The 20,359-nt window shown below is 43.5% G+C and overlaps 2 protein-coding genes across 6 annotated transcripts in view; one reads left to right on the forward strand and one right to left on the reverse strand.

Annotated features, from left to right (window-relative positions):
• Positions 1 to 1,702: 1,702 nt before the first annotated feature.
• MCFD2 (multiple coagulation factor deficiency 2, ER cargo receptor complex subunit) lies at positions 1,703 to 9,247 on the reverse strand. 2 transcript variants are annotated; one of them, XM_064414489.1, is made up of 5 exons: positions 9,094 to 9,247; positions 8,162 to 8,313; positions 7,335 to 7,494; positions 6,158 to 6,291; positions 1,703 to 1,936 (listed from the first exon to the last, which is right to left on the reverse strand). In XM_064414489.1, the coding sequence occupies exons 1-4, from the start codon at positions 9,163 to 9,165 to the stop codon at positions 6,160 to 6,162; spliced, it is 516 nt and encodes a 171-aa protein (XP_064270559.1). In that variant the 5' UTR covers positions 9,166 to 9,247; the 3' UTR covers positions 1,703 to 1,936; positions 6,158 to 6,159. The 2 variants fall into 2 exon arrangements, with proteins under 2 accessions (XP_064270559.1, XP_064270557.1); XM_064414487.1 differs by lacking the exon at positions 1,703 to 1,936 and having other exon boundaries at positions 4,087 to 6,291.
• A 1,201-nt stretch (positions 9,248 to 10,448) lies between these two features.
• Positions 10,449 to 20,359, forward strand: part of TTC7A (tetratricopeptide repeat domain 7A) — a 204,013-nt gene continuing 194,102 nt past the window's right edge. For 2 of the 4 annotated variants that reach the window (XM_064414479.1, XM_064414477.1), the window contains exons 1-3: positions 10,830 to 11,018; positions 13,518 to 13,681; positions 15,225 to 15,393. In XM_064414479.1, the coding sequence (XP_064270549.1) occupies positions 10,859 to 11,018; positions 13,518 to 13,681; positions 15,225 to 15,393 (493 nt within the window). In that variant the 5' untranslated portion in view covers positions 10,830 to 10,858. Of the gene's footprint in view, positions 10,539 to 10,829; positions 11,019 to 13,517; positions 13,682 to 15,224; positions 15,394 to 16,110; positions 16,170 to 20,359 lie in introns of those variants that run through there. The other 2 variants (XM_064414482.1, XM_064414480.1) reach the window with 2 other exon arrangements.

Consider the following 20,359-nt stretch of genomic DNA (forward strand, 5'->3'; position numbering starts at 1 on the left):
ATTCTTTACAAAACATCCACATTTTGATGTTAGGATGCAATTACTCTGTGGATACAATTATCCAACTAGACTTGACCTCCTGCCCCTTCCCACAGCAGTTTCATTTAGAACACCATTCACCACCATGTCCATGAGGATATTATAGGAAATACCACTAAAGGCCTTGCAAAAAATTGTATAAAATAAATTCAAGCTATGTGACATCTCTAGCTAGTACTTCAACTTCCCTTTAAGACTCCTAGAGTGAAATTGCTTAGGGAACTGGAAGACATGTAATGTGATATGTTATTCTCTAAGGCAAGTTTTGCATATTTTAGGCTGCAATTTTGCCCCCTAAATAATTGCACACTCTAGTTGCTTTAGATCTTTTAAGCAAGATTGATGAAAAAGGGAGAAAAAAAGGTCATTAAACTCTTCCACTTCCTTAACATTCTCTGCACTTACCTGTCAAAGAGTACTGGTCCAAATTTCCCTTTGTTTTTCTCTTCTTGCCTGTAAAATTTATTTCACTTTTGAAAAGTTTTGCTAGTTGTATCTAGTCCATTTTATCTTTAGTAACTGTTTACAACACCTCTACACATTCCCATGAATGAAGTATTGTGCTGGGTTCTCAACCAGCTGTACTAGTGTCTATTTTACAGCTACCCCCTTACAACTGAGGTCTATTAAAACATTGTGAATTAGCTGACATCTTCTGAATATCCTTACTTTCCTCTAAAATACCATAGTTGCACTTGGTTTCTTACTAGCATTTCTTGAATGAATTGAAGCTGTCCATAATCTGTTTTTCCTTTAGATTTGCTTCTTATTAGATCTTCCCTACCCATTCTCTGAATTTATTGACATCAGCCTTCTTGAAATGCAGTGTTGTCAGTCACTTCGATGAGATGGCAGAAGATGACACTGTTTGCTGCAGTGCTGATTTCTTGCAAAATGTCCTATGTGGCAGCAGACTTTGAGTTGTAGGTTACACTGCCCTCTACCTACATGCAAAGCTGCAGTGCAGCTGAGGAAGATTGTGACAATTACAGAGTGTATTAGGCCTTAAGATTTAGGCTGCCCTTCAGAATTTATCAGACAGAATGAGAAGAAAAATGTAACTTCAGGGAAACTTTCTGTAAGGTATTAATAACTTCCCTTGTAATGTCTCAGTCAATGTGGACAGAGGATCTGTGCTAATGAAGTGTTTAGAACACAAATTCCTTGTGATAACAAATACTCCAGGCTAAGGTATGCAAGGATGCTTGCCCTACCTAGTTTAAAAAAAGCTTAGGCAATAATGTGGTGATTTCATGTTGCAATGGACAGGCAGTGAAATTTACATGTAATGGGGGAGAGGAGGAAAAAAGGCAATAAACTTCACCTTAAGCAGAAGTGGCTGATCAGACCATACTGGACCTCTGCCTTGTAAGAACAGCGACAGAAGCTCTTATAAATAATGCAAAAGCAGTAAAACTTCAGGTGCTACCAAAACCCTCCAGTATTCTTTAACGTTGCTTGAGACCACTGGAGATACATCATGGCTCCTCTCACAGGTAAACTAGAGATGGTCAAGAAGTCAGACCAAGCTTGATGTTTATATTAGAAAGCCTTCTTATTACACAATTATCTTTACTGACAAGATTACAATGAGAGTTCCTTTACTATCACTTCAAATTGACTTGGATTCCGTAAATAACGAAAATTAATTACCAGTAACCAGTCTCATCTGTAATCAACTTTTATGACAGCTATAAACCAATAAAAATGCAGGCATCATGCAGTGTGGTAGATAGAGCAGCAAGCTGTGCCTGTAGTCAGAGCAGTGGTGATGCTCTAGGGAAATGCAGTTTGTTGAATCACTGCTCCATACTGCAGGGAACCGATGTGCAGTGTCCATACGCTACCTAGTGGCTCTGTCGATTATGACATTGCCCCTGAGTAACTCTTCTTTCACCTGTGAATTGCAGGATTAAAAAATACTTTAGACAAAACTGGAATTTGTGAGTCTGTAACCATTCCCTAATGAATCCAAGATATTTTGAGGTGATAAGTGATTAATGAAGAAAACCAAAAAGGTCATAAAGCTTGTGTGAATGTGCAGGCAAAACTCTTGATGGGGGTGCTTATAGGGAGTTAGTCCTGTCATTAAGAGAAATCTGACAAGCACTAGTCGAGCTGTTAAGGTCTTTCTCTTTTCTGTGCAGACCTTTTTCTAGATTTATTACTAAACCCCAGTCAGTTTGGGAGAACTTCAAGAAAATGTTTATGGATCTTCTTTAGTTGCTGGATTCTACAATATTTTGTGAGGTAAAAGCAGATAATCCAAACATTTTAAACTGAGCACACAGTAGACAGTAATGCAAGGCTAGATGCGTTCGCTCCAATGGGGAATGCTAATCTTTATCCCTTGAGATCATGGACTAGGAAGATGTGAACATCACACATAACAGGACTCTCCTGATCTTCTGTTTCTGCCAGAGATCTGATTGATCTTCAGCAAAACAAACAGCCCTTGTTTTGTTATTTATCTGTGAAATGGAGATTGAACTGTTCTATGGAAACTACAACTGCTTCATAGATGAGTACTACTGTTGTAAAGGCCCTATTTTCTATATCTTATATATATGAAACAGAAAATATTGGATTTATATATGGCCTGTGCCAGCACATTTAGGGGTATTATCTGAACTACAACTAGCACACAAATCAGGTATATTTGAAAAAAAAAAAAAAAAGAAGTCTGATTCACCATCACTCTCAGCAATTTTTCACTTTTCTACTTAATAACTGAGAAAGCTCCCTAGACAGCTCTTAAAACACTTATCTTTAATTGTACTTGATTACATATGTGTATTTGTTTTAGGAGGCTGAGTAAAGACATGACGATGCAGGTTTCAGCTTGGGCAACTTTTCTTGAACTGTTTTCTATAGGAAAGCAGAAATTTTATTTTGTTCTTCACGTATATCAAAGGTGCCATTTTGCTATCCCTTTTCAGTAAATAATTTTTCTATTTATACTTCTGAACCCTTAAATGGACTCACAGGTGATTGCATGTAATGAGAAAACCGTGCGTAGGAGTCATGCCCCTTCATCTCAAATAAACCCAAAACTAAGAGCCTTAAGTATTGTGCTAATTTTGGATGGCAGAGTTCATTTTCTTCACAGTGGCTAGTATGAACCTGTGTTTTGGATTTGTGCTGAAAATAGTTGGTAACACAGGGATTTTTCATGACTGCTGAGCAGAGCTTACACAGAGTCTTTTTTTCTGCCTCCCATCCCACCACACAGTGAGAGGTGCACAAGGAGCTGAGAGAGGCCAGAGCCAGGACAGCTGATCCCAAATGGCCAAAGAGATGTTCCTGAGCCTATGGTGTCATGCTCAGCATGGGGGATGAAGGAAGATGGGGGGTGTCTATTTGGAATGATGGCATTTGTCTTCCCAAGCAACCATTATATGTGATGGAGCCTTGCTCTCCTGACAACCACCCGCCCATGTACAGGGGTCAAGGAATTCCCTATTTCGCTTTGCTTGCACTCTGGACTTTTGCTTTAGCTATTAAACTATCTTCATTTCAACCCCCAAATTTTCTCACTTTTGCCCTTCTAATTCTCTCTGCCATCTGATCAGGAGGAGTGAGTGGCTCTGTGGTCCCTTGCTGCCAGCTGGGGTTGAACCACAAGAGCAATCAGCATATAAGGCTTGACAGGGCTACAGGCAACCTGCTTTAAGTAATCAAGCTGAGCTGCTTAACCTCTTCTGCCCTCTTAGCCACTAGCATTTCCTACACTTTTTTTTCCAATTCAACATTCACTCCAGATCATTCAGAGTCTCAGAAGAGATTAAAAAAACCCAAACAAACCAAAAAAAACCAAAAAAACCCCTAACTGTAACTGAAAGAATTTTAAGATGACTGTAAGAGAGATTAGCTTAAAAACACATCAGCAAATGAGGTACATTTCTTATTAGCACTTCTAACCTTGTGTATCCTATCAACATGCACAAACCCCAGTTTAATTTTATTGCTTGTACAACCAGCACAAACCTGGCCACAAAGATTTCAAAATAAATAATTAGTACAAGAAAAAAAATCCAACACTCAGGCTTCATTGCACAAACATTTAAAGAGAGGAAATAATTTCTTTTACAAATGCGTTTCTCTTGTATAAGAATAATTTTGTATAGAAAATAGCTCTTTATACATTTTACAGAAATAGGCTAACATTTAAATTTTTTATTAATGAAAAATCATTGAATGCAATTTAAGATTTCAGTTATGTTTCAGTCACCAAACATCAGTAACACAGCAATACATCACCACTCTAATATTCTTAAACTGCTTGACTTATCAAATATTGAGTCAAGACAGTGAAAACATTCCTAGAGCCATGATAATTTGAAAACACTCAAATAGATTGAAACTGTTAAAATGATGAAATACTTCCTGAAAGTAATACCATAATTTAAGTGTCAAGGAATATGAACTTAAACCTTAACAAGGCAGCATTACTTGCTCACTCCTGCTGGCTAATACTGTAAAACCCAAAATTAACAAAAGCTTTAATATTAAACTGGTTTACTGTTAATGTGACCTTCAAAACAGTCCTGAAGGATAGGATGCTATCCAGAAGGACCTGGACAAGCTTGAGAAGTGGGCCCACAGGAATCTCATAAGGTTGAACAAGACCAAGTGCAAGTGGCTGCACCTGGATGGAGCAACCCTGGTATCAACACAGGCTGGGGGATGAACAGATCAAGAGCAGCCCTGGGTAGAAGGACGTGGGGGTGCTGCTGGGTGGGAGGCTGCACATGAGCTGGAAATGTGCACTCACAGCCCAGACAGCCAAACGTGTCCTGGGCTGCATCCAAAGCAGCGTGGGCAGCAGGGCCAGGGAGGGGATTCTGCCCCTCTGCTCTGCTGAGACCTGGAACCTGCATCCAGCCCTGGGGGCCCAGCACAGGAGAGACCTGGACCTGCTGGACAGAGTCCAGAGGAGGCCACCAAGCTGATCAGAAGGCTGGAGCACCTCTCCTGTGAGGAAAGGCTGAGAGAATTGGAATTGTTCAGCCTGGAAAAGAAAAGGCTTTGGGTTGACTTAATTGCAGCCATCCAGTACCTGAAGGGAGCCAACAAAAAAGATGGAATGGGATTCTTCACAAGAGTATCTAGTGAGAGATGCTAGGTTTAGATTAGATGTTTGGAAGAAATTCTTTACTCTGTGGGTGGAAAGGCACTGGAACAGGCTGCACAGAGAAGCTGTAGATGTCCTCACCCTGGAGAGTGAGCACCTGAGAAATGTGGTGTAATGGAAACCTGTCCCTGACCATGGCAGGGGTGTTGGAACTGAATGATCTGTAAGGTCCCTTCCAACCAAGGCCATTCTATAATTCAAAATGAGATAGCAGAAGCTATCCTAGCAAATGCTATACAGCATTAACACAACATGTAAGAAAAATACTTCAATTTTCTTTAAAAAAAAATGGAAGGTAGATTAAAAAAAACCAGTAAATTAAGATATAAAAAGTAAATTTGTAGAGAACAAAAAATTGGAAAACACATGTAGATATATATTTATATGTAATGGTATGCTAGGAAGTACATATATTTTAAAATACTCAATTTATTCACAGGCTGTTTAAGTTCATATGGTGTAATGTGGAACTCAAACATAACCCACACTCAAATGCTTTCCCTCTACAATTGTTGTTTCAAGCACTTGTACTTATCTACAGATTTTCTTGTAAATTAGAGAAAAGGTAAAGGCATTTCTCCTTGGAATACAACTATATGCAGTAATAATTTCTTACTTTCTAGGTATAATTTTAAATAGAAAATGTAAGCAAATAAGAACTATAAAACCCAGTGACTGAAAACCTGAAATTTAGATGCTAATGACTCTATTTAGTATTCATACAGAGCTACTTAGGAGTTTGCCAGCTGTACCCTGTGTGAGTACTGTTGGCACTCCCATGCTTCATGACTCAAATGTGTATTACGTTTAGTGAAGCATGGCTCTCACTCCAAGTTAGCAAAACTCTGGACACATACAACTTTCAAATAAATTTAGGTGGAACTGGTACACTTTTCCTTCTCACAGCACAGAGGTTGATACAAAACAGTAATGAATCACATTATATTGGTTCACATTTTCATGTGGCTAGAAGGAGAAACAAACCCTTATTCCAGTGATTTTGCAAATTCTGCATAGTCAATGTATCCGTCATTGTTCTTGTCATCATCTCTCAAGACATCATCTATTAGACTAATCAGCTCTTCTTCCTTCATTGCTTGGGTATGCTCACCACCCTCCTAAAAAACAAAACCACAGTGAACAGTTTAGCAGTCTCTCATCTAGTGGCACATGTGACAGATTACTGACAACTAATTTTTTACTAAGCTGTTCATGTTTGGTGCCTAATTTGGCACTAAGTTTTATGTAATCATTTATAACAATGTAAGCAAATTTCATCAGATGGAAGCTTTGAAGTCAAAGTTCTTTGGATTCAGGACAAGCATTCTGCAGTCAACATTCTTGGTCAGAAGTTCCAAAAGCTGAATACCACAATGATGACAATCATCTAATAAATGTATTCTTAATTAGGATCTTGATGTAGTATAGACACTGTAGTTTCCATACACCATAGAAACACCTTACAGTAACACAGAAGTGAAAAAATTCAGCACTGTAGCTTAAAGTCAGTAAAATTCTTAGTAACACCCCTTATGGGAACACAAAGAGGTGCCTTTGCACAAGGAACAGCCAGTCATATTCTGTTCTTGGCTCACTATTTTTTGCCACAGGTTATTAGCAGGAAGTTACACTATTCTGAATTGTAACTTCCAGAAGGTCAATATGAGATAAAGTGTTTCTATTGTGTTCCTAATGATTGGAAAGAGAAATTGAGTTTAGGAAGAGGCAGACCATAGCGGGTTCTCCTAATACAAATTTTGTGCAAGAGGTTTTTTATAGTTTGTGTGTACACAGCAGTAACAGTCTGAAGCTGAAAACAGTGTCATATCATGTTATTTCCACAAATTCTCATGCATCATTTTGGATGATTTCCCTTTCTCCCCATCCCCACCTGCCAAAGTAAGCCCTCTGTAAAGTGATTTTCACTCTGGAGCCCTTCCTGATTCTAGAGTTTAAACTAAAATGGAAACTTCCTAAAAACTGCAATGTGACATGAAAAGCTGTGATAATGTACATTTATAAATTCAATCAGAACTACCAAGAGAAAAATAGTCTCATATTCAGGCAAAACTGTAACTGCACTGAAGATGTGTTGCAACTGTTCTGCTTTTAGAGTCAGAACTGCTTCTAAACACATATGCCCTTACAAAACTACACCAACCTCTTTGTGGACATGTGAGATGGCAGTAGCAAGTTCTAACCCATCTAGCAAATTATTGCCATCATAATCATGCATTTTGAAGTAATGGAGCTGCAACTCTTGAGGAGACATCTCAGATTCTGGTTTCTCGATAACACCTTCCAGGTGTTCCATGATGTGTCTAAGAAAAACAAAACCCACAACATTTCCATCAGTTAATATTTAATGCTCTGTTTACAGCAAATTTAGTCTTTGATCAAATATTGTACATCTAAAAGCTACAGCCTGATATCAAGATAAAGGGGACATAAAGGTTGTTTGTTAGAGGGGCTGCAGAGGCCTCTAATACCTTAGATAACTATTTCTATTTCTTCTGGCCTACTTAACAGGCTATCAAAACAACTGAAGCAGAGCCCAAAATCTCTTTTTGGGCTGTCTTCCAAAGCACTGGAACTGGAGGAAGATCTTGCCCAGTCAACCATGAAGTGTTCTAGGGAGTTTTCTTTGCTGCTAGAACTGTTCCACATTTATGAAGAAGCAAATGAGAAAATAAACTCTACCTGTTAGGAATATGATTTTGTCTAAAGTATGCTGATATGGGTAAACAGGATTTCCGTAAGAAATTTTTTTATAGCATAAGTAGGGCTAAAGGCTCCAGAGAGAGATTTTCTAGGTCTCATATCTCTACAAATTTATCAAGCAAGCATGTCTCATATTGGCTTTAGCTAATCATACAACATTCTGAGAAAACAGGGTGCTCTAGGCTGAAGTCCAATTCGCGTAACACTTTAGAGATAAGAAAATAATTAAGAAGTAAAGTTTACACTTTTAGAACATGGAACACGTACTCTTTATCTTGTACCAAATTCTTATCAAGGCGAATATTTGGATGTTGACTCTCTCCTACGTGTTCTTCAGCTAGGGCAGAGATGAAGAATGCAGCCATAGCAAAGCAGAATAGCAAATGTGTTCTAAACATCCTTCGGGCCATTGTGATCTCCTACAAAAAGGAAAACATACACCCCAAAAAACACAGATGAAAAATGTGATCTGTTTTCAGCAGATTTAGACAGTGCTAAACAACCCCATTAAGTTTCAGATAGAAGAACTTGTTGCATTGGAAACTCTTGGCAAGCAGAGAACCAGAGAGCTCCAATTAGGAGCTTTTATGAGAGCCCCTATTTTACTGAATTATGCAGTAATTTTCAGATAATGTCTTTTCTTTTTTTTTTTGTTCTTTTTTTTTTTTCCTCATAGCTAATGTGCACACCTTAGCCATGCTTGGGTTTTCATATACCTTCCAGGCAAATAAATAACCATGCCCTCTGCCTCAGGCAGAGCTGCCCCACAGCTATGGGAGCAAAGGTCGCTTAGGGCATCGAAGCGCCTCCATCCAATGAGTAGCTCTGTCAAGGCTGAATTCCCCGAGGGGCGCACAGCTGGGGAGAGGTCACGCAGCCAGGCATGTGCGCACTCACGGGCAGGTGCCAGGGAACAGAGCTCCAGAGGGCCAAGCGCGCTGCCGAGGGCAGCCACGGCGCGGGCTGGCGGCTTCCGCTCCTCTTCTTCTCCCAGCCCCAGCCGAAGCGACCCCCGGTTCCACCGGCACGGCGCTGGCCGCCCGCCAGGCTCCCAGCCCCGGCTGGATCCCCGAGAAAGCGCCCCGGCAGCGGGGCGGGACGGGCTGGGCCCGCCGCCCCCCGCCCAGGCCCCAGCACCCCCGCTCCAGCAGCGGCTGTCGGGCCGGGCGGAGAGGCCCCGCCGCCGCCACACTACGTACCCTCGGGCGGGCCTCCGCCGTGCCGCGGGCTCCGGGCTGGGCGCGGGTTGGCCACCATTCCCGGGACACCATGCCGGGATCACCCCTGACCCGGCGCTGCCCCGCCCGCCCCGCCGCCCATTGGCCGCTCCGCCCGGCCCCGCCCCGCGGGGACGTCACCGCTCCCGGAGCTCCACGTGGAGCCCTCGCGGCGCCGCAGGTGGGGCGGGGCGGGGCCGGGCGCGCGCCCAGGTGTGCGCGCGGGGCTGCGGCCCCGGTGAGCGACGGGCCGTGCGTGAGGCAGCGGTGTGTCCTGCGGCCAGGGAGGGCAGTGTGTCCTGGGGTGCCTCAGGAACTGCACTGCCAGCTGGTCGAGGAGGTGATCCTGCCCCTCACTCAGCCCTGGTGAGGCCACACCTGGAGTGCTGTGTCCAGTTCTGGGCTCCTCAGTACAAGAGAGACGTGGAGCTCCTGAGTGGGTCCAGTGGAGGGTAACAAAGATGATTGAGGGACTGGAACATCCCTCTTCCCAGGAAAGGCTGGAGGAGTTTGGCATGTTCAGCCTCGAGAAGAGACAACTGAGAGGGGAGCTTATCAATGTATACAAGTATATATATATATGTATATATCTCTACACACACCCCCCTATATATATGTGTAGTGTACACAAGGGGGGGTGCCAAGAGCACGGTGCCAGGCTCTACTCAGTGGTGCTGAGCAAAAGGACAAGAGGCAATAGGCAAAAACTGATGCACAGAAAATTCTACCTAAACATGACCAAGAACAACTTTGCTGTCTGGGTGACTGAGCACGGGAGCAGATTGTCCAGAGATGTTGTGGAGTCTCCATCAATGAAGATATTCAGACTCTGCCTGGACACAGTCCTGTGCCATGTGCTCTAGGATGGCTCTGCTTGAGCAGGGGAGCTTGGACCAGAGGACCCACTTGCAACCTGGCCCGTTCCGGGCACTGTGGGGTCTCAACAACTCTGGCCTTTGATGCAGAGAGCTCCTTCCCAGAGGACACACTGGAGGCATCCCACTGGTGGTATCCTGGGCAGAACCTGGAAGGACTGCAATGGTGGAGCTGATGGCACTGAGGGCCAGCACCTGTCCCACTCCTAGGGCTGTCCCCGGCTGCCCCTGCTCTGGACGCTTCCCTCTAGCCCCATGCACGAAGGACCGCCATGGTTCCTGCCCTGCTGCTCGAGTGGGAACTGCTGTACCCTCTCCCCAGTGCCCACTGCTGACCGTGCTGTGTGCTTCCCCTCACACCACGGGTCTCTCTGTTTCCATAGCCGACACCCACACAGCCACAGCCGGGGGTCACAGCCCTCGAGCAAACCTCGGCCCCGGCGGGGCTTTCGGCCCGTTCCTCCCGCACCGCCCGAGTGCCTCGTGCCCAAGTTGCTTCTGGAGGGGGCCGGTGGCCGTGGCGATCAACCGGCAGAGAGCCCCGGGTTTCAGGTGACTTCCGAGGGCGGCGGTGGGGGAACAGCACTCCCAGCCAGTCTCGCCCACAAGGGAACGAGGGGCCACACCCGCGGTGCCGGAACAGCGGCCGCTGGTGCAGGACGCGGCTCCGTGCCCGGGTGTCAGGCGAGAGGCGTCAGGGAGTGGCAGCCATGGCGGATGCGCCGTCCCCGACCGCAGCCCCCGGGCAGGAGGTCCCGGCCGCCCCCGCCGCCCAGCACCTGGCGGATCCGCAGCCCCGGCAGCAGAGCTCGGGAGGCGCCGCCGGGGACTCCCCGCGGGCCGGGGCGGGGCGGGTCTCTCCCGGCGCTAAGATGGCGGCCAAGGCCTCGCACTCGCACGTGAAGCTGGAGGCGGAGATCGAGCGGTGCCGGGCGGAGGGGCACTGGGGGCGGCTCTGCCACCTCGCACGGCAGCTGCTGCCGCCGCGGCCCCCGCGCAAGGCGAAGGCGGCGAGGGGCGCGCAGGACGCGGGTAAGCGGCGGCGGGGGGCGGGCGGGGCGGCCGCCGGTAGCGACCCGCCCGGCGTGCGGCGGCGGAGCCGGCTGCTCGCTCCCTGCCGCCGCCCGGCTCGGCAGCCCCGTGCCGGTGGGCTGGCGTGGGCGGGAGCTGCGGCCGCCCCGGCTTGCGGGGCGTCGTTTGCCGTCCCGTGCCCGCGTCCCGGCTCCGCAGCGGGAAGGAAGGAAGGATGCCTGGGAGAGGCGGCGGGAGCTTAGGAAGCGGCGCTCGGGAAGATCGCGCTGCGCTTCCTATCGGTGTCAGCGCTGCCGAGCCCGCCGGGCAGCGCGGGGCGGCTGCCGAGCGCTCGGGATGCCGCCCCCGCCGCGCTCCGCGCCGGGGCGCAGGTGGGGCTGGCCGGCTCCGAGCCCGCCCTGGCCGCAGCCGGCCCCGTTCGGGAAGGTCGCTTCAGCTTCTCGATATGTGTCACGATATGTGTCTGGTTCCCTCTTGCCCCCTGCCCTGCGCTGTTCTTGGGTGGGTGCCCCTGTGTTCCGTGTCTCCGTTGGCGAGGGGCACTGCTTTACTTAAAGGCTTTCGCATGTAAACCAGGTTTCATAAATAGCAAGTGTATTAGTATTTTTTCCCTCTCTTACAAAACACTGATTTGCTGCCTGGCTTTCTTTTTTTTTAATGCAGTCTTTTGTAACGAGTGAGGCAGCATAACTCAGTCTGAGGTCAGCAAGTAAGTTGTGAGCAGGACCCGCGGTAGTGGTACAAAGGGTTCTGCCGCTGAATCAGAAGGGCTACTTCTGGGAATATACCCCCTTCTTCAGGGGATCGTGTCCAGAATATGGCCCTAGCATTGAAGCTTTTTGGCGTGCCTTAAACTTCACAGTGAGAATCATGATGGGGGAGATGTTGGTAGTTTAATACATGTTTATTTTTGAGGCTTTCCTAGTGTTTACATGATACAGATTGAACCTTGTGCTGAGAATCATACAGCCAACCTTTGAACTTTAGTCAGGTTTCAGCTGTGTTTTCCCAGGTGCAGAGATCACCATGAACTTTGGGGGCATTAGTAGTTGAAGAGTTCACAGTAGTTTCTTCCCTGGTAATTAAGAGGTATAACAACAGTATGATTGCTGTAAAAACATGATTTGTTAATTTGCTACTATGTCATCATAACTGGCTAGTTACGAAAGAGTAATGCTTAGTTACTGCTATAGAACTTCTTTCAGCAGGTTTTGTGCTTCTAGAAATGATTGTGTGTTTGGATGGGATTTTTAAAATTTGCTTAGTGACGTATTTGCTTTGTGAGGTTTTGTGCATTTATTTCTTAATTGTCTATGATCATACCTGATTCCTTAAGTTTGAGTGAGAGGTTAATGACTTAAGCACTTTAGTGTGTAGAAATTATTGCATGCAAGTTGGGGGCTGGGGTGGGAAATATACTTGAACTCTTACACTTCCCATTTTATGTACCTGTACTTTGTTTAGTTGCAGACCTGCAAATGAGCAGGAAGAGCTATGGTTATAATTTGATATGTAGCTGAGCACTTAAGTTACAAAAGGAAAAAAGTCTAAACCACCACAGTTATTATATGCTGTGTAGGGTGGTATATAGGTAGAAAGTGGGCATAAGGTGTCTCCTGGGCTGAAAATATGGAAATAGGTACACTGCTGCATTCCACTCATTCTCAAATTTCGGACTTTGAAACATGGCATATATATGCCATATATACGGAATGTAGGGCTGGGCTCTTTGGTATTCAAAGGTTTCCTTACCTGGCTTGACCCACTAGTCTGCTGATGGAGGTACTGTTGTTATAGGTGCAGAACTGCAGAAATGGGCCTCTCGTGTAAGAACTCCGAGTACTCTGGCAGATGAAATGGTTTTTTTTCAGCACGAGTGCCACATTGCACGATGCTTCATCCTGTATCCATTGCTGCTACCTGTGTTTGAGAGTCTCTTTTGTGGAACTTTGAACAGGGATGGATTTTAATGTAGAAACAGTTTTACGTGGCATGTTAATTACAGCAGAGGATCAGTCCTTGTGTGTCTTTAGTAATGAATGTGTAGAATCTGTATAATTTTTTTTTCTGTATACTTTCAGGAAAATTCTTGAAGTTTTTGATGCAATTACTTCTCTGTAGTCTAAAGCATTCATATCATGCTAGTACCTTTGTAAATAAAAAGCACGCACTGAAATGTTTGCAGAGTTTGTTCTTATACTTTTGAAAGCGAGTTTTGTCATGAAAATTCTTAGCTGTTATATTAGTGACAAGGTAAGAAGGATTAAGGAGGGAAAATCTTCAAGTTACAACAAAGTGTTGTTTCATTTTCCCATACAAAGCCTACTGCTTCCATTAGATAAAAGTTAATGGAACTTTTTTTTTGTCTACAAGTTCTTCCATATCCCCTCATTTGAGTTTGTTGTCTGTCTCAAAGGTGTGTTGTTTTGTTTTTGTAATTCTGTTTATCATCAGTATGACAGTAAGCAATGTTTCTTGGTGGTTGGTGTGTGCTTTCAGAAGACCATGGGAGTTTGCTGCTTGCAGAGGCTCTGCTGGAGGAATGTTTGAAGGAAAATTTTGCCAAACTGAAGGACTCCATTCCACTGTCAGAGAAGAGTGAGCCCAAACTGAGTGAAGCTAAACAGTATCTGACCAATATCTTGAGCAGAGGGAAACTAAGAGTAAGTGAGCTCTATCATCATAATTCCTGCCAACTGGTTACTTTTTTTCATGTGATTATTAGTCTGCTACAAGGTGTGGGTGTTGCCTGTTTGTGTCTATGGATCTACTGTGCTGTATTGTAGGTGATACTAAGAGACTGATAATTCCTCTAGGCAGGATTTTATGTTGTGAGACTTGCTGTTTTGTATGCAAAGAAATGATGTGCTACAAGGACATATCCAATTTCTTTTTTTTTTTAATTGGAAAGAAGCAGGATGAATACTCTAGAACTGCTCTCGGGTAGTGGGGTGTGGCCACATAAGGCGCTGTCAGGCCAGCGCAGCAGAGTGACCTCCTGCTGCTCCAGATCTGAGGGAATTTTGCACAGCTGGTAGCTCCTGATTGGAGAAAAATGTGCTGCAAGCTGCTGTCAGGAACTTAGGGTTCTGTTGGGAGGACTGTAGCCCAGCACTGCCTTTGGTGTCTATTAGAGAAGTAATGCTTTTATTTTGTTTTGTGATCTGGGTTTGTGGCCAGTAGCTGCTTGTTGACTCATTTGCAGAGCTTCTGCAGAGCAGGAGGGTTTTAACACTCTGCTTTGATAGCTGCTGCTGCATTGGTGTCCTTTGACACACAGTTGCATAACTGTGTTTAGATGTAAATGAATTACAACAATCTGTTCTAGACTTGTATTACTTTTGGTCCTGAAATTGCCAGGCTAGTCTAGTTAGGTTGGAAGTGTATAATATACTTTCACCATGCTAATTTCCAGTGAGCAAGGTCAGCCTATTTAGAGCATAAAATGGAGAGAGTAGGGAAGAAGGGGGTCTGTCCAACACTCTTTATAGTTTAGCCCCATTAACAGTCAGAACTACTGAATTCTTCCAGTTCCTTGTGTTTAGTTTGGCTGCATGAATTGGCATTACTGTTTCTTTGCTAGTGGTGACTTAGCTACTGATGTAGTATTGACCCTGTGTTGGTTGCATGTATTAAAAAAATGGGTGTGAAGGCTTAGGAACCTTTTCATGCTTTCCAGAGGGTCTGAACAGATGTGTTTTACTGAGGTTCTGTTACATATGTTTTCAGTCCTTAAACAAAATGAATCTTAGAAATAGCAGGTGTGCCTTCTGTTTTTTGACTGTTGTGTGAAAATTTTTTGAAAATGAAAGAAAATTTGGGAGTTTTCTCACTGTTTAGTTAAATATACAGAGGAGAGGGGAGCACTGGTCTAAAAAGTGATGTTTACTGTCTAGTTTAAAAGCAGGTGTTTTTCTTAGTGTGTGTAGGGCATTCTGACAATGCCAGCCTTTTATGCACTCTTTGTGTCTGCTGAATCGATAGAGCAGGTCAGCTGAGACCCAAGAGTTGGCTTACAAACTGTATTTCAAAACAGGGCTCCAAAGTGGTTGCCTGACCTTCATTGACTACTGCTCTCATGAGCTTAGCCTTTGCAGTTGTGTGAGGAAAGCATTCTGAACCTGCCTAATTTGCTGTGGAGTACTTAATTCTTCCTGTCTGGTATTTCACCCTGTAAATGCTTTTTCTCTCTCTGCTCCATTCCAGCCGAAGTATATGACAGAAGCTATGCTGATCCTAGGAAAGCTTCATTATGTGGAGGGATGCTACAGAGATGCCATCAGCATGTATGCCAAAGCAGGAATTGATGACCTTTCAACCAAAGATGAACCTCTGTACATGCTGCGTTTGATAACTGAAGCCTTTGTTATTAAAGGTAAAGGACCGTGTATGTATATTTGAAATACACTGGTTTTAGGTTGAAGCTCTTTCTCCAGATGGTTTGGTTGGAGCAGGATTAGGGCAAAGATGTATGCTGTAGAAGATCCTACATGGTATGGTCTGTGTAGTTCAAACTTAAAGGCATTATGGAGTCTTAGTCCATGGTTTTTAAACTTGGCTGGCTTTTAAAGAAAAGCTTGAAATTGGAAATCTTGTGGTAACTCTTGGCTGTAAGTCAGTGACATGCTTGAGCCTGTGTGTCCATTTTGGGAAAATCTAAATTAAGCCCTTGTCTGAATTGGGGCCTATGCTTTCTGTCAGAAAGAGCTCATCTACTTGTACATGTCAGTGATTTCTGTGAATTAAACAACAGTGATGTCTCCAAGTTTTAAACTTTGGACTAATGGAATATGTGCTTTCAAAGCAGGTAGTATATTTTTGCAATGCATGTCACACAGTATCAGACCTTATGTACAAACAGGAATCTCTCCTCCCCCTTGTTACTCTGTAGACATGGCACTGTTTGAGAGATTCTAGTTAAAACTACCCCTGTGGGTAGTGAATTTGCATTTCCTTTTTGAGTGGGGGAAAGACCCTTGTCAGTTTTTGACTTGGGGGGAGAAAAAGATCAGTAATCTTCTTCATTTGCTTTCGGTTCCTTTATAAATGTTGCTCAAGTACTGCTACCTATCTACTGCTTTCTACTCTTTTCAGCATGTCCACCAGCTAATTAGGTGAATGAGAGCTCTGATGATCAGATACCTTCAACTGGTATGTAAAAGAGTGAAACCAAATCAACCCAAAATACTGTTTGACTGGGCTGCTAGTATTACTGATAATAATTTGAGTCATTCTGCTTTTTTTGAAACCCTGTTTGTGCTGCTTTGCTTGCTTTGATTTTTGTTTCCTGTGGTACTGATCAAATCTGCTTCATTAATGAGCTTTCGTGGAGCAGGACTCATTTACTTGTACCTCACACTGACACTTGCATGGCACAGAGGAGTGAGTAGTTGCCAGTGCATTCTCAGCCATGTATTTGAGAGCAACTCCTGGTGCACTCCAGAGTCTGAAGGAGGTGCACTGTCCTAATTGGGAACCAGATATGACCCTTGGTGAGGTGTGAGTGCAATGATAATGTGTGTGTGGAAACTGATGGAATAACCCTGTTGTTATAAGACCCCTTGTATTGTGTTGATTACCTAACTTACATATGAAGATGTTGGAGGCGTTTGCCTCAGAGCGTCAGGCAATGGTTTGGTTTCTTTCCCCATGTGGTTTAACATGGAATGTAAATACTGTGTTGCCCCTGTAAACCATATGCAGTCTTTGCCATTGCAGAGAAACCTCTGTGCTGTTATGGTTCCACAGTCTTTATCCTCCATGATGATTATTTTCATATAAGCTAAGATATCAAGAGTGTAGTGAATCACTCAGTATTCTATTAAAGTTGCTGGCAGAAAAAAGTCCAGCAGAGTGGAGCTTGTCCAGCTGAGTTTGGAGAAGGCACTCACTGCTGTTCCCTCATGCCATGTTCCCTAAGCCACTCTTATGTTAGCACTTTGTGCAGGTAGCTGTGGTAATAGCAGTGTAGATTTAAATTTTCATTTTAAAATATGTGTCCAGGCTGCTTCTGCAGGGCAAATAACAATATGGAGTTGAATTATTTAAAATTCATTGATACTTTGTGGCATGGATTTTTCTGATTCCCCTTTTTAATTTGGTATCTCTCCAGAAATTATGTTAATTCATACTATATTACTGTCTTTGTTGAACTATTGGTTGTTTATGCAATCTGAAGCCTTCTTTAAAGATGCTCTTGAATGTTGCTCATAGTAAAATTTTTGCAGGGGCTGTTTAGGCAAATATCCAGAAAAGCCACAGTCCTGCCTATTTCAAGGCAGAGGCTAGGTTCCCCACTCAATTTGTTGTTCACATTTTCAGAAATGGGAGAAAGCTGTTTATTTAATAGAATATCCCTGTTCATCCAGCATTAGTTAAAAGCAGCAGAACTTTGTATCACCTCATGGTGGGAAATTGGAATTGCCTCAGTTTTGTGTCAGTAGTACTGCTGAGTTATGCCTGTATGCAAAATGGCAGCACAGGTTCTCAAGCACTCAGGAGTAGGCTGCAATGGTCATGGAACAAAGAACAGTCAGATAAAAGGCTTATTTTTTTAATGTTGACACCTGTCCTTTTAATGTTGGAAATGAACAAAAATGTAACAAGAAACATGTGGGATACAGTGGGAGGAGTTGCCCAGAAAAAACCCATTGTAGTAATCCAGCAAAAATAAGTTTCCTTCCTTAGAGCACCTTTTAACCACTGCAACACTGAGGTGGGTGTTGAACTAAATCTCTGGAGGTTCACAGCATGTAGTAGGTTCATATAATGGTAAGAGGCAGTATGGATTTGTACCATTATGTTTGGGTTGAAGAAGTTGAGCAGGGAAAAAATTTCTTGCTTGTCTTCTCGCTAAACTTCCACACAAGGTGAGTTTCAAGAAGTAAACTTTGAAGTTCTTTATCAGTATGAGGGCTTGTGCAATTGACAAGTCACAGGGGAAATGGCAGAGAGCAAAATTCTCCAGTGTCTCATCTGACTGCTGCTTCCTGTTCTAAATCCCTGGATTGAGATGAGACAAGTTTTGTGGGTGCTGTGAGTGGAGCTCTGACAATTGTTTGATTTTTTTCATTATGACTAATTTTAACCTCTCTGGTTAGTTAATAGGTGGTTGGTTTGTACTTGTCTGCTTCCTCCCCATCCTCCATGAAGTCAACCCCTCCTTAAAATTTTACTTCTGCTCAGTTCATATTACTGCTGGTAATCTCTGATGCAAGCAGCTCTGTATTGCTTAAAACAGTATTGAGTAAGGAAACTTTTCTTCTAATTCAGTTGGGACATGCTGTGGTGTCCACTTGAAATAGCAAGCAAAAAAGACTTCAGAACAAACTGTGTAGCTGTTAGAGCCCACTGGTTTCCTGCAGAAACTCGGCAGATATCCCTCTGTTCAAAAGGAATAAATCTTCCTGATAGTAGGTTAGGCTATACCTAACCCTTACAAAGCACTGTGTAGCTTTAGCCAGGGCTTCAGCATAGCTAAGCTCCAAGAAAAAGAGGCTTCTACGATGTGGCAATGTTTGCTGTGCTGCTGGGAGCAGGAGAGCTGCTTTAACCGAGGCAGGCTGTTGCCAGCCTGGGTGATGGAGAGTCAGGCAGGGCTCATGTGTTTAATGACTGAGAGGGGCTTTAGCTTGTGCACTGGGATGTGTCAGAGCTGCTGCAAGGTGAGTCAGCCCTGTGCTGAGGGGCTCCCTGTGTCTTTCAGGCCAGGCACTGGACTTCCTCTAGCTGGAGTGGGGTAGCCTGGAGGTAGCTACCTGTCTATATTTGTGCAGCAATGCCAGAGGATTGCACATGGTATCTAGTTTCTAAATGGATTTCTAGGGAGTTAAAGCTTTAAAAGTCCCACTGCCTGTTTTTCTCCTTTTCTCCCAGTCCATCCTGTAATTTTTGTAATTTAGTAATTTTTGTGTTATTATTGGCCATCTGGAAACTCAGGGTGGGTTTAATTTGTGCAGCTTCAGTCTGAACTCTCTGTAGAGTCAGAAGTTCTGGGTGTTCTGGGCTGATTCCTAACCTCTTCAAATGGCATCTGACACAGTTGATGTGAATGGTGGTGTACAATACAGCCTCTTCTCTGGTGACTGAGAGCACTGCAGACTAAGTTGAGATTGATCTTTTGGAATTTTGTTTCTAAGTGATTTTGTTCTTTAGATTTGGGGGTTTTTTAACTTTAGAAAAGATGCCCATTTTGTCAAAAGGCTGCAATGTGAGCTTGGTCTTTTTAGATCTTCAGAAAGATGTGGAAGAGAGCAAGGTGATAATATGCCTGTAAGAAGCCTTGGTCTCGTCTGTGTTTTATTGTAACAAATCCAACCACCAGTCATATCTACGAGGAAATGAGACTGTGTGAGTGCAGTGGTTCAGAGACATCTGTATTTTGTTCTTGGACCCATTTTAGTAATTTAAAGATGCTTGAGATCTGTGGTGTGACACTTTTGAAAAACCAAAGATAAAATCTTGAGACAAACATTGCTGGGCTAAGCCACTGATCTTTGGAGGTCTCCTAAGATCTGTGAGTGATGTTTCTGAAAGCAAAACCTTGAAACTGCCACGTGGGGGTTCTTCCTGAGTTTGATAATGATAAACAGACTGGAACCTGCTTCCAGTGTCCTGGGTTCAGCACATCTTGTTTTGGATTATTTTGTGTTTGTTCAGTCATAGAAAAAATTGCTGAGCTTACATGTGTTGCTGTTTCTCTTGTGGTTGTATCTTTTAAGAATTCAGTGGTGATGAGATCTGTATACTTTGATTTATATTGTTCTGCTTTCTGCCCATGTAAAATGATTGTCTTGGGTTTCTAATACTGGAAGTGATTGTTTGGAGATTCTGGTGGTGTTCTGAAAAGAGAATGGTGATATCACACAGAGATAAACAGAAAACCTGACCTTTTACTCAGCAGGTTTGAAAACTATTTGCTTGGTTTTACTCATGGTTTTAAATTGGCCAATTGAAGCCTCAAAATTTGAATAAACTGTTTTAAACCTCTTAGTGAGTCTTAATTAGTTTCCTATTTTATTGGCTTGTACTACTGTTAAAAATGGTAGGTTTGCATACAGTAAATGGAAGCTTGATAAGTTGTTCATTCTAGCTAATCAGAGGATGTATCACACACTTCTTTATATACTTAATTGGAATTTTTAATTTTGGCATTTGCTTATGCATCATCCATTTTTCTAATACTTTTTTATATGATGAATAATTTCCTAGGTGAGATTTGTATTCAGTTGCTTTTGTTTAAAAATTAGAATAAAATGTAGAGTTACAGATAGCTTTTTTGCAAAGCTATGTTCTGGTAAATCTACTTTTCCCTCCTCTCTAAAAAATTTGATTAAGAATTT

This window comes from Passer domesticus, chromosome 3, assembly GCF_036417665.1.
Source record: "Passer domesticus isolate bPasDom1 chromosome 3, bPasDom1.hap1, whole genome shotgun sequence".
Taxonomy (NCBI): Eukaryota; Metazoa; Chordata; class Aves; order Passeriformes; family Passeridae; genus Passer; species Passer domesticus.

Excerpts from the sequence above, each read along its gene's own strand:
- MCFD2 (XM_064414489.1), bottom strand. The coding sequence starts at position 9,165 with ATGGTGTCCCGGGAATGGTGGCCAACCCGCGCCCAGCCCGGAGCCCGC. Across the intron at positions 8,314-9,093 it reads CGGCGGAGGCCCGCCCGAGG|GAGATCACAATGGCCCGAAG; the intron begins GTACGTAGTGTG and ends TCCTTTTTGTAG. Across the intron at positions 6,292-7,334 it reads TCTCACATGTCCACAAAGAG|GAGGGTGGTGAGCATACCCA; the intron begins GTTGGTGTAGTT and ends TTTGTTTTTTAG.